Source organism: Stenella coeruleoalba (genome assembly GCF_951394435.1).
Source record: "Stenella coeruleoalba genome assembly, chromosome: 3".
NCBI classification, from domain to species: domain Eukaryota; kingdom Metazoa; phylum Chordata; class Mammalia; order Artiodactyla; family Delphinidae; genus Stenella; species Stenella coeruleoalba.
This window is the reverse complement of record NC_137148.1, coordinates 109942718-109957015: the sequence shown is the minus strand read 5'-3', so window position 1 is coordinate 109957015 and position 14298 is coordinate 109942718. Positions and strand designations below refer to the sequence as shown.

Sequence of the window (14298 nt, the reverse complement as noted above, 5' to 3'; positions counted from 1 at the left end):
AGGCTTCTCATTGTGGTGGCTTCTCTTGTTGTGGAGCACGGGCTCTAGGTGCTCAGGCTTCAGTAGTTGTGGCATGTGGGCTCAGTAGCTGTGGCATGTGGGCTCAGTAGTTGTGGCTCATGGGCTTAGTTGCTCTGCGGCATGTGGGATCTTCCTGGACCAGGAATTGAACCCGTGTCCCTGCATTGGCAGGCGGATTCTTAACCACTGTGCCACCAGGGAAGTCCTGTTGTGTCATCTTGAATGTAGAATATAGACATAATCTCCAGTGCCTGCCCCTGTCTGTTTGTCTCTCCTTTTGTTCTCTGACATTGTTTGAAGAGTCCAGGCCAGTTCTGAAGAATGTTTCTCAGTTTAGGTTTGTCTGCTTACTTGTGATTAGATTCAGGTTAAATATTTTTAGCAGGTAGAATACTGAGGTGGTGATATGTCTTTAGTGCATCACATTAGAAGGCACATGATGTCAGTTTGCCCCACTATTGATATAAGTCTGATCACTTGATTATGGGTAGTGTTTACTTCTCTACTTCAAAGATTTTTTTCTTTATACTTGATATTCTGTGGGGGTGATACTGAATATTCCATTGCCTCCCAAATTTTTACCCAATGGTTTTAGCATCCATTGATGTTTTTTGCCTTAATTATTACTTTAGTGGCTGCAGAAAAGCGATTTTTTTAATTCTTTCATTTCTCCTACATTTATTAGTTGGCATTTTTCTATGAAGAAGTACATTTGCTCCCTGACTTATTTGTCTTTTAATTTTATTCTTTGCTATTATTCTGCGGATTCAGGGATTTTTCTTTTGTTTTTAAGTATAGTTGATTTACAATATTGTGTTAGTTTCAGGTGTACAGCATAGTGATTCTGGCTTTTTTGAGGATTATATTCCATGATAGATTTTTACAAGATATTGGGTATAGGTCTCAGGGATTCTTTTTTCATTCAATTTGTTATATTCTGTTGCTTGTTCATTGTGATGCTCATGTTTTAAAATTTGACCGGTGAGAGCCCCTTCAAGCTGGATCTTGTGTCCTTTTGATATGTCTCCATCTGTTTTTGAGCATTTTCTTACTGTTACAACAAGATACTTTAGGCTCACTTTTTACCTTCCTTGCTGTAACTCTGGAATTCACTATTTCCCCAAGAAGTCCTATTCCATTTTAGCAGGGAATGATATTAGAAAACAAAATTTGGTTGCTGCGGGTGCTTCTTTCTACCAGATTGTCACTGCTTCTAGACTCTTTCAGTGGATGGAGCTAGAGACACCATATATGTGTGTGTGTATATATGTATATGTGTGTATATATACTTAGGTATAATTTATTTTATTTTTAATATAAGCATGAGTTCATAGTACTACCTCCTAATCCCCAAAGGTTCTTTTTCTCCTTATTCCACTCTATATTTGTATCTGTTTCCTCATAGTAAGGTCCCTGGTTCCCTAAAAGTTTCAGGATGTTTACATTTACTTATTTGTTCAGTCTTGTAGCAATAAAATTGCTACACCATTATCTTTACCAGCAACCAACCAACTAAAGTTGCAGATATTTCTCTGCATTTCTTTTTGTCCCTAGGATTTCATTTAAAACTGTTTTGAATTTTACTGAATTGGGAAGAAGTAGAAAATATGAACAGACGAATTACCAGTAATGAAGTTGTATCAATAATTTAAAAAGTCCCGGGCTTCCCTGGTGGCGCAGTGGTTGAGAGTCCACCTGCCGATGCAGGGGACATGGGTTCGTGCCCCGGTCCGGGAGGATCCCACATGCCACGGAGCGGCTGGGCCTGTGAGCCATGGCCGCTGAGCCTGTGCGTCCGGAACCTGTGCTCCGCAATGGGAGAGGCCACAACAGTGAGAGGCCCGCGTACCGCAAAAAAAAAAAAAAAATTAAAAAGTCCCAACGAACAAAAGTATAGGACCAGATGGCTTCACAGGAGGATCCTACCAAACATTTAGAGAAGAGTTAACACCTATCATTCTCAAACTGTTCAAAAAGATTGCAAAGGAAGGAGTATTTCCAAACTCATTCTTTGAGGCCAGCATTACCTTGATACAGACACGGACAACACAAAAAAAGAAAATTACAGACCAGTATCACTGATGAATGTAGATACAAAAATCTTCAACAAAATGTTAGCAAACTGAATTCAATAATACATTAAAGGAATAATACACCATGATCAAGTGGGATTTATGTCAGAGGTTCAAGGGGGTGGTTCCACATCTGAAAATCAGTGTTATACACATTAACAAATTGGAGAATAAAAATTAAATGATCATTTCAATAGATGCAGAAAAAGCCTCAGACAGAATTCAGTGTCCATTTATGATAAAAAGCTCTCCGCAAAGTGGGTTTAGAGGGAACATACCTCAACATAATAAAGGCTGTATATGATAAGCCTGTAGCTAACAACATAATGGTGAAAAGCTGAAACCATTTCCTCTAAGATCAGGAACAAGATAAGGATGTCTACTTTTGCCATTTTTATTCACCATAGTATTGGAAGTTCTAGCCACAGCAAACAGGTAAGAAAAAGAAATGAATCCAAATTGGAAAAGAAGAAGTAAAAACTGTCACTGTTTGCAGGTGACATGATACTATAAATAGAAAATTCTAAAGACATCACCGAAAAACTACTAGAGCTCATCAGTGAATTCGGTAAAGGTGCAGGATAAAAAATTATTATACAGAAATCTGTTGCATTTCTATACACTAACAATGAACTATGAAAATAATCCTATTTACAATTGCATCAAAAAGAATAAAATACCTAGGAGTAAACCTAACTAAGGAGGTAAAGGATCTGTATTTGGAAAACTATAAGACACTGATGAAAGAAATTGAAGATGATACAAATAGATGGAAAGAGATAAACATGTTCATGAATTAAAAGAATTAATGTTATTAAAATGACCATACCACCCAAGGCAATGTACAGATTCAATGCAATCTCTATCAAAATACACGTGGCACTTTTCACAGAACTAGAACAAATAATTTTAAAATTTGTATGGAAATAGAAAAGACCTTGAATGGCCAAAACAGTCTTGAGAAAGAACAAAGCTATACGCATCATGTCCCCTGATTTCAAACCATACCACAAATCTACAGCTATCAAAACAGTATGGTACTGGCACAAAAACAGACACATAGATCAGTGGAACAGAACAGAGAGCTCAGAAATGAACTCATACGTACATGAGCAATTAAACTATGACAAAGGAGACAAGAATATACAATGAGGGAAATATAGCCTCTTCAGTAAATGGTGTTGGGAAACTGGACAGCTATATGCAAAAGAGTCAAACTGGACTACTCTCTAACACCATGTACAAAAATAAATTCAAAATGAATTAAAGACTTAAATGTAAGACCTGAAACCATAAAACTCCTAGAAGAAAACATAGTATGCTCTTTGACATTGGTCTCAGTGATATTTTTTGATATATTCCTTCAGGCAAGGGAAACAAAAGCAAAAATAAACAAATGGGACTGTGTCAAACTAGAAAGCTTTTGCACAGTGAAGGAAATGATCAACAAAATGAAAAGGCCGCCTACTGAGTGGGAGAAGATATTTCCAAATGCTCTGTCAGATAAGTGGTTAATATTCAAAATGTAAAAGAACTCATACAGCTCAACATAAAAAACACAGCCCAATTGAAAAATGGCCAGAGGATCTGTAGACATTTTTCCAAGGAAAACATTATAGATGGCCAAGAGGCACAGGAGAGATACTCAGCATGGTTAATCATCAGGGAAATGCACATCAAAACCACAATGAGATGTCACCTCACACACAATAGCCTTTATCAAAAGAAAACAAATAAAAAGTGTTGGGGAGGATGTAGAGGAAAGAGAACCCTTGTGCACTGTTGGTGGCAATGTAAATTGGTGCAGCCACTAAGGAAAACAAGATGGAGATTCCTCAAAAAATTAAAAATAGAACTGCCATATGATCCAGCAATTCCACTTCTGGGTATTTACCTGAAGAAAACAAAAACACTTGAGATATGTGCACCCTTATGTTCATTGCAGCATTATTTACAATAGCCAAGATACGGAAGCAACTGAAGTTCCCATCAGTAGATGAATGGATAAAGAAGATGTGATCTATAAATATTTATAATGGAAAATTACTCAGCCATAACAAAGAATGAAATTGTGCAATTTGCAACAATATGGATGGACCTAGAAGGTATTATGTTAAGTGAAATAAATTAGAGAAAGACAAATACTGTATGATTTCACTTATATGTGGAATCTTAAAAAACAAACAAACAACAAAGCAGAAACAGAGTTTTAGATACAGAGAACAAACAGGTGGTTGCCAGAGGGAAGGGATTGGGGGGGAAGGAAAGAAACAGGTGAGGGAGATTAAGAGGTACAAACTCCAGCTGCAAAGTAAATGAGTCAAGGGTTTGAAATATACAGTGTGGAGAATATGGTCATAACTATGTAATATCTTTGTATGGTGACATACCTTAGCTAGATTCATTGTGGTGATCAGTTTCAAATGTTATAGAAATATCAAATCACTATGTTGTGTTACAGGAACTAACATAGTGTTGGAGGTCAATTATACTTCAAAAACAAACTCAGAAAAAGAGATCTGACTTGTGGTTACCAGAGATGGGGGGTGTTGGGGTCAGGGTCTGGGTAATCGGATGAAGGCAGTCAAAAGGTACACACTTCCAGTTATAAATAAGTACTAGGGAGGTACTGTACAACATGATTAATAAAATTAACAGTGCTGTATGTTTTATATGAAAGTTGAGAGTAAATCATTAGTTATCACAAGAAAAATAATTTTTTTCTATTTCTTTAATTCTGTATCTATATGAGATGATGGATGTTCACTCAACTTACTGTTATGATCACTTCATGATATATATCAAATCATTATACTGTACACCTTAAACTTGTACAGTGCTGTATATTAATTATACCTCAGTAAAACTGGAAGAAAAAATTTGTCATTAATATATCAACTTAAAATAAGTACCGGATGGGTACTTAAACAATGTACCTTAAGTAATTAAAAATTTTAGATGAAGAACCTCCTTTCTACTTGCTAATTTTCTTTTAAAAATTTTTTTATCTAGTAGTCACATATTGTTGTGATACAGCAATTTGTTATTTTTTACTGAATCCTGTTTCAGTACAGTTGCAGATGTCCTGAGGAATATCGTTTTGCCTCTACAAACAGAGATATACTTCAAATTGAGTCATACTTAAATTTCATAATAATTTTAGGGCAGCTCAAGTGGAATTACTGGAATTACTGCTTTGGGGAAAACTTTATTTTAGGCAGAGATACTGATGTTGAAAGACACAGGAGAAAAGAATAGAACTGACATATTAGATGTGAAAATAAGTCAAATCAGAAAAAAATTAGAGAATAAGAGCTACAACTAGAATATTAGTTTTTATAAGCTTATATAGTTCTATATAAGTTATTGTTCTATAAGCTTCTAGTTCTATAAGCTTATAGAACTTAATATTAGTTCGTATAATCATTTAATTTCATTATGAGCTTCTTGGCAGCCTTGTTTAAAAGAGGAAGTATTCAGTGTGATGACTTATTGTTTAAGAAAAGGTTTTTTATTATTGAATTATAGGAGGAATTTTGTTGTGGGAATCATCCGTTTTTGAAGTAAATGTTCACGTTTTTCTTGCATGATTATTTTAGTGCTGTTGAATACATAAAATTAAATCATAGTTTAAATAAGGCATTTCTGTTGTTTTCTGATCTTTCAAGAATTAAATTTAGGGAAACATAAGGAAATCGGTCGTTAACATAGACCCTAACAGATACAGATAAGTTTGTATGTTGCAGCACCATAGCCCTAGAGGTCTATTTGAAACCTGACTGTTGGTGATATACAGTTATTAGTTGGTTCAAGTGTGCTGGAGGATAATAAATGTTCTTTGTTTTTATTTTTGAGTACCAAAGTGTAGATGTTTTATGGTATTTATTAAAGAAAGAATCAAATACTTTTTGTGGTTCTGATGGGAGACCAAAGCAAGCACACACTATTTCCATAACCTCAAAATAGTTTATATTCTTTTATAAATTTATTAGAAAATTGTGCATGTAAGAAAGAACTTGAATACATATTTGGACACTTAGAACATTTTTTTAAACACTAAATTGCTTTATTTGCATGATATTAAACTGTGCAAATCAGGATGTTTTATCTTTGAATGTTTATTTGTACTTATAAAAGTCCTCAAGAATATATTGGTTTTGCTGTCCATTCTCATTTTATGATTATAGTTTCCCCCAGTCTTGATTGACTTTAATTTTCTGATTTGATTTGATTTATGAATCATAAGGCTGGAAATACTCCACAGTATAACCTGTTTTTTCCCTTTGGCCGCCAACAGGACTTTCAAAACAAAACAAAACATAATCAGGACAGATGATTAAATCTATCTCCTGGGAAGAGTGTGTTGACAACATTTTTCATTATCTATTTAACCAAAATTCCTGCTGCTATAAATAAAATATTTTCCTTGGTTTGTTCTTAGTGACAACAGTATGACAACATACTGTCATGATTATAGAAATGACACCCTCATTTACCCTTTCTCCCAAAAGACTTTTTCTTTTTCCATACAATTTCGACTACTGTTACTAACCCAAGTTAATTTTAGATTCTATTGCTGAAAGCCTCAGTTTTGCCATTTATTGAGGTGCTAATTGAAATATTAATGTATTTAGAGCAGAAATGTCGTTTTTTAGGGAATCTAGAGCAACAGCAAAGCTGAGGTCAAACTGCCATAAGGATGGACACCAAGGAAGCTGTGTTTGGGACAAAAAGAAATCAAGATAAGGTAGATGCAAAGTAGAGAAAAGCACTGGACCCTGGGGGGAGAGGGTGGTAGGTGGGAGTGGGTTGTATGCCTCTAATGGCAAAGAATAGCTAGATTTCTGAAGAGGAAACCACAGAAGGCTTATAGGAAATATTAAGAATTATGGGTTTAAGTACTACTTTCCCTTTGAATATAGAAGTTTTAGTTGACTTTTAGCTAGCAGAACATTTAAAAGTTCATAAGGTTAAGTATTTCAGTGGGGTGGATCCTAATATTCTGGGCTAATGTTTCCTGTCTGGATAGTTGTGGAAGACACTGTTGGTTTAGTTGATAAAACCGTTGCCAAAACCCAACTTCAGTGCTAATGCCTGTTATTACTTGAAAGTTGAAAGGGAATCTCCGATTGAAGCGTTAAAGTGACAAAATGAGTACAGAACATTTAATTTTTCCTTTTCTTCCTGTGATGTAAAGGTTGTGTTTCTCTTCATAGCAACATGAACCGTGAAGACCGGAATGTGCTGCGTATGAAAGAACGGGAAAGGCGGAATCAAGAAATTCAGCAGGGGGACGACGCCTTCCCACCTAGCTCTCCTCTCTTTGCTGAGCCATACAAAGTTGTAAGTTGTCTGTTGAATGTTTTTTCCCCTGTAACATAACATTTTTTGCTTTTAAAAATTTTAAACTTGAGTTTTTGTATTAGAAAGAGTTATTATGTTACACCTTTTAACAGTTTTTCCTTTTCTCATAATAGAATATACTTTTTTGATGTAAACTTTTCATTGCAGTATAACATACTATAGAAAAGTACACAAAGTAAGTGTTACAAATGAAAGAATTTTCACCACATGAGCATCCTCACATAATTAGTACACAAATCAAGAACTACAGCATCACTAGTACCCTAACGTCATCCTCACAACCCCCCATCCCTACCCCCATTGCTACCCTATACTCTTGAAATATGGTCTGGAGTAGCTCAAACATTCATATCTGTATTACTGGCTCTACCACTAACCCTGAGCAGGCATTTCACCTTTCTGAGCCTTGAATTAAATTAAAAGTTTGTGAATCACTATGCATTGTCTGCTGTTTCCTTGGCTGTTTGGGTATAACATCAAAGACAAATATTTCATAGATTCTTTTGTTTCTCCCTATTTCTTGCCATTTGCTTACTTAGTTTACTAAGTTTCAGTGATTATTAGTAAGTTTGAATAAATGTGTCTTCAGCATCAATCTGATTCTTTTTCTGTTATTATATACTAAATCCTGATTTTCTATATGTTTAATGCTTAATTAACAATATCAAATTTAGATTAAAGCATGTTATCAAACGTTCAATAAATTGAATTGCTTTTTTTTTTTTTTTTTTTTTAACTATCATGGTACTTGATTTGGGATTACATAAAACACTGAATCTGATGACTGTTGTAGCTGTAGTGGCCACAAATGTCTCTCTAATGTTTGATTTGGCTTTGGATTTCATTGGAAGTATTATTATAATTTAAAGGCTTGTACTGTGTATAATAGTTGTAATACTATGTATTGCAGCACTAGTGACCATTGTTGGCTTTATAGTATGAGATTGAGAGTGGGTTAGACTTTTTTCTGATGAAATATGAATGTAACGACATATCCTGGGTTTACCCTTATAACATTTGGTGTTTGTAGAAACCATTTGGGAGCTTTATAAAAACCATTTATTCAGAGCTTATAAGGATTGTCCAGTGACGGCCAGTTATACTAACATCATTTATGAGTGTAACACAAAACTTTGGGATAAAAGACATTTTGAAAAAAAACAGGAGTTTGGTCCAGATTCTTTGAATCATACTACAATTTATTTTGTAATTACATTGTAATGAATTGGATTTGATTTCTGATCTTGATGTTGTCAATAAATTGCTGTAGATTTACCTCTCAGACTGATTTTCAAATAATCTAAAGTCATTACTGATTCCTGCCAACCTCAAAATAAATAGTGGTGGTTCAGGCTTTTCTGTTTGTTTCAAAGTCTTGATTTCCCTTTTAATGTAATCAGTCAACTTTTTTCTTTCATGTATATGAATACAAAAGAGTCCTAAAGCTTGTAGACATCTTAGACCTTACTATTCAAGAATAATTCTTGAAACTTAAAGTATGTATTATTGACTTCAAAAGTTGGAGCATTTGATGGTCAGAATTAATAGTCAAGATTTAAAACTTTATTACTGGATTTTCCATGCTTAATTTGTTGTTGATTTTTATTAACTTCTTGAGTCACAGTAACAGAAGGAATTCTAAAAAGTCATTTGCGTATAACTTGTTTAACTAAGTTTTTATTTCTGCCTCTAACTATAACATTGAATTATAAGGAATATGATGTTTTCCTAGACTGCCAAAATGTGCGTATTGGCTAATCTGTGACTTGGAACTTAATTACATAAAGGCATAATTTTCCTGCTTTTCAAAAGATTTTACTACTGTTCCAATATATTTATTGGTGAATTTGGATTTTTAAAAAATCTCCTGTAGTCTATTGTGTATATTTCTCAGTGTCCTCTAGGACATTTGTGTTTCAACATGAAGGTTTTTCACTTTCAGTTCATTTTTTTATCATAAAAATATATACATTTGGAGTTTGTTTTGAGATTTTAACCTTAAGATATGAGATGAGACTTCCTTTTGAAAAGTTCCATTCCATTTGAAGTTTGTAAAGTTAGTTTAGAAGCATCTTTTATTTCTAGTTTTGCTAATTTTATTTTACAATTGTTTTTGTAGACTAGCAAAGAAGATAAGCTGTCAAGTCGTATTCAGAGTATGCTTGGAAACTACGATGAAATGAAGGATTTCATAGGAGACAGATCTATACCAAAGCTTGTTGCAATTCCCAAGCCTACAGTACCGCCGACAGCAGATGAAAAATCTAACCCAAATTTCTTTGAACAGAGACATGGGAGCTCTCATCAGAGTAGCAAATGGACTCCAGTAGGACCTGCACCCAGCACTTCTCAGTCTCAGAAACGGTCCTCAGGTTTACAGAGTGGACACAGTAGCCAGCGGGCCAGTGCAGGTGCCAGCAGTGGCGCTAATAGCAGTGGCCAGAGGCATGACCGTGACTCATACAGCAGTGGTGGGAGCAGTAGCCGGAAAAAAGGCCAGCATGGATCAGAACACTCCAAATCACGCTCTTCCAGCCCTGGAAAACCCCAGGCTGTTTCTTCATTAAGCTCCAGTCATTCCAGGTCTCATGGGAATGATCACCATAGCAAGGAACATCAACGTTCCAAATCACCTCGGGACCCTGATGCAAACTGGGATTCTCCTTCCCGAGTACCTTTTTCAAGTGGGCAGCACTCAAATCAGTCTTTCCCGCCTTCATTGATGTCAAAGTCCAGTTCAATGTTACAGAAACCCACTGCCTATGTGCGGCCTATGGATGGACAGGAATCCATGGAACCAAAACTGTCCTCTGAACACTACAGCAGCCAATCTCATGGCAACAGTATGACTGAACTAAAGCCCAGCAGCAAAGCTCATCTCACCAAGCTGAAAATACCTTCCCAACCATTGGATGTAAGTCACACATTTAGAGCTTTTTAACATTGTAACTATATGAAGCAATTCACCCTGAAATTATGTTTGAACTTGAACTGTCTCTTTGTCTTAATAGTAAGGAATGTAAAAGTTTAAGGAAAGACTTGTGATTGACTCCCAAGTGAATCTGTAGAGCTCTTAGCTGCCCCTCTTGAGCAGTAGAGAAAATGTCATTCATTGTTCTCAAATATTAAAATGACAAGTCAGTTACAGAATTAAAACATGGTCTATCAATACCTTAGATTACCTCGTTTTGATTTTATGGAATAATACATCTTGTGTTCTTTTGTTTTAAAAAAAATTACTTCTCTTCTCATTGTGATGCTCATCAATGAGATGTGGGCATGGTTCGTTGCAGTGAATGTTGGAACTTTTTTGGGTACATGAAGATGGTAATGTTTTATGGTTTGGAGGCCATGATCCTTTTCTCTGGTTACACTTAAAGGTTTGAGGCAGCTGCTCCAGGCATAGTAGTGGTTTGAAATTTACAGTAGTTATAACTATGTACCAAAACATGCTATTCAGAATAACCAAAGAAGTGAGTATTCGTTGTGAAATAGCTGAAATTTTATCTTTTAATCTAGTTTTTGCAATAAAAAATATTTTAAGTAATATCAGTAGCTGAAAATCATAGCTTAAAACGGTGGGGGAAGGGATCAGGAATAGGTAAAATGCTGTCTTAAGGACATTTAAAAATCTTTCTTGTGGCCTTGGGAAACTCATTGTTTGTAGCATTTGTCATATAATTACTCCTCTCAAGAGAACAGTAAAGTGGTAACTTGTTCTTTCTTCAAATAATATAACATGATCCTTAGAGTTAGACTTCACTGTAGCTCTCCAGTTCCTGTTTGTACTTCAGAATAAAATTAACTTTCGAGATTTAAGAAATACTATGTAAAATGTCCAGCATGTTCCAGACAACTAATCTTTCAATAATATTGGTTTTATTCTGTTTGTTATTTATGTGAAATGATGATCTCAGTACCATGGTATATTTTGTATATAAACCAGCTTTTAAATTTTTGACAAATTGTTCACCTGAAAAAAGTACATTTTAAAAATTATTTCTAATCCAAGTGTAAGAAAGATAAGATTCCTTTTTTGGCTGCGTTGGGTCTTTGTTGCTGTGAGGGCTACTCTTCGTTGCGGTGCACGGGCTTCTCATCGTGGTGGCTTCTCTTGTTTTGGAGCGTGGGCTCTAGGCGTGTAGCCTCAGTAGTTGTGGCACACGGGCTCTAGAGCGCAGGCCCAATAGTTGTGGCGCAGGGGCTTAGTTGTGCTGCGGTATGTGGGATCTTCCCGGACCAGGGCTCGAACCCATGTCCCCTGCATTGGCAGGCAGACTCTTAACCACTGCGCCACCAGGGAAGTCCTTAAATTTTTTTTTAAGGAATCTTATCTTGGGACTTTCCTGGTGGCGCAGTGGTTAAGAATCCGTCTGCCAATGCAGGGGACACGGGTCGAGCCCTGGTCTTGGGAAGATCCCACATGACGCGGAGCAACTAAGCTCGTGCACCACAACTATTGAGCCTGCACTCTAGAGCCCGTATGCCACAACTACTGAGCCCACCTGCCCCAACTACTGAAGCCTGCGTGCCTCAAGCCCATGCTCTGCAACAAGAGAAGCCACAACAATGAGAAGCCTGCGCACCTCAGTGAAGAGCAGCCCCCACTCGCCGCAACTAGAGAAAGCCTGTGCGCAGCAACGAAGACCCAATGCAGCCAAAGATAAATTAATTAATTAAAAAATTTTTTAAAAATATAAAGTTCTTCCAGTCATGTACAGCTTAGTGATTAAAATTTTTTTAGTGCTTGAGAATTTGTATTTAAGGAAATTAGTCCAAAGATTCTAATTAGTGTTCTGACTTAGAGTAGTGCGATACTAAATATGCCTTTAATTTTAATCTCATTTCTAATAATGTTAAAGCTGTGCAACAAATGATGAAAATCTAATAAGAAATGACTCCATATCTAACGTGTGTTTCTTTTCCTCTTTCTTTAGGCATCTGCTTCTGGTGATGTGAGCTGTGTGGATGAAATTCTTAAAGTAAGTTTTTTAAAAAATAGTTTTAGTCTCTTTAATTATGATGCTTTGCTACCTCTTACCTTCCTTCCCTTTGTATTTCACAAAGTGTCTGAAACTGCAGCAGATTGCTTACATGTATAACCTGATTATGGCCGTCAAAAATAATTGACTCTGTTTTACTTATATTCATACTTAAGTTCTAAATCACTTGGTTTGTTTACTATTTGCCCTCAAAAAGCTGGGGTTTTTTGGTTTGTTTTTTTGTTTTGTAAGTAAAAACAAACTCTAGTCTTAACAGCTTGCTTTGAAAAGAGGAAGAAACCAAATATAAACTGTACCTTCTCAGGTTTATTGGTTAATAATTTGAAGTACTTAAAAATCTCAGTAGTTATCAGTCAAACCATTGTGTTGAAAATAGCTTGCTTTGTAGTTCATCTGTATATACTGGTCAAATCCTACGATGAAAGATCTTCTCTGAATACTACACATTTTGAGTGTTTAATGGAATATGTTTAAACTTGACACATGACCAAAGAGTACATTCTTCTGTTGGGAAAAGAAAACGTTGTCCTTTGGAAGAAGAGAAAGTCCAGTGAACTGAGTGACAGTGACTGCTTTTGGCTCAATAGACAAAAAGCATCAGTCACATATTAATTGTATTTTTTGTGTACACTCTTGAATTTTTGTGTCTGTACTTGTATTTCACTATGGATACTTTTGAAAGACTACTTGTAATGGCTGCTTCCACTTCATTTTCTCCTTCCTTCCTTTAGCTTGCTAAAATCTCTTTTACTTCTACCATTCTGCTGAACTTGTTTCTCCAAGGTCATTATCTTCCATGTCATCAGAGGCTTCATTTGAGTTCTTTCTGCTGTTTTGAAGAATTTTTATTTTTTTCTTCAGAAAACATCATTCTTTCTTCCTTGACTGTTGTCGTGCTTCTCTGTTCTTATTTTCCGCACACCTTTCTTGTCTCACATTCTCTGCCCTTTGGGAACACTTGTGTCTTCTCTTATCTCTTAAATATGAGTGCATTGTCTAGCCTCTCCTCTTTTCTTTCTCCTCTTTGATGTGATTTTCCTCCATCCTTTGGGATTTATCTGTTAGACAACTATTCAGTCTTTCCTGCTTTGGCCTCCTTTGGGTTTTGGTTTGTGTCTCTTAATTGCTTCTTAGCTGGGTCTCCATTTGGATTTCTCCCTGCTTCTTCAGACTCAACATGTCTAAAGCCATATTTATCAGAGTTAACTTCTGTTAGTAGTATCTCCATTCTCCCTTGCTTATAAGTGTAGAATCCTAGTTATTTTCCACTTCTTTCTCTCATGTTCTATTTAATCACAAAAACTTCATGTAGACTTTGAAAATTCCTTGAAAATATTCATTCCTTCATTTCCATTTCTGCCACTTTGAGCTTCAGTAATTGTAATATACAGTCCTCACTCTGCCTGTCTCCAGAGTTTCCCTGCTCATCTGTCTTCTGTATTGCTGCCAGATTCTTTGCTTTAATCCTTTGTCTTCATAAAATGATATCCTTCTTAGAAGTTTTCAGTGGCTCTCTAAGGACCCTAGAAAGAATAGTGTGCAAATTTAACATTTTAAATGTTAGGCTGTCCACAGGCCAGTTTCACCCTCTCGCACTATTGATTTACCACTTTGCCAAACTGGTTTCCCTAAGCCGTACACTTTCTTGCTCTTTCATCTTTGTAAAGTAAACTTTCATGGAATGTGTTTCTCCTTCCTCTTCAGTTATACATAGATTCTGTTTTTTCTTAGAATCCCACTGAAATCCTTATTCCCCCTGTATCAGGCCATCAGACTACAGTGATAACTCATATTGCATTCATTTTTCAGTTGCCATGTACATAAAAAGTTTAAGGGAG

The 14298-nt window shown here is 35.8% G+C and overlaps 1 protein-coding gene across 2 annotated transcripts in view; it reads left to right on the top strand.

The window, feature by feature from the left end:
• AFF4 (ALF transcription elongation factor 4) overlaps positions 1–14298 on the top strand; it is a 92839-nt gene that overhangs the window by 23233 nt on the left and 55308 nt on the right. For both annotated transcript variants that reach the window (XM_079918963.1, XM_079918962.1), the window contains exons 2-5: positions 6749–6840; positions 7310–7436; positions 9577–10371; positions 12395–12439. In XM_079918963.1, the coding sequence (XP_079775089.1) occupies positions 7314–7436; positions 9577–10371; positions 12395–12439 (963 nt within the window). In that variant the 5' untranslated portion in view covers positions 6749–6840; positions 7310–7313. The remainder of the gene's footprint in view (positions 1–6748; positions 6841–7309; positions 7437–9576; positions 10372–12394; positions 12440–14298) is intronic.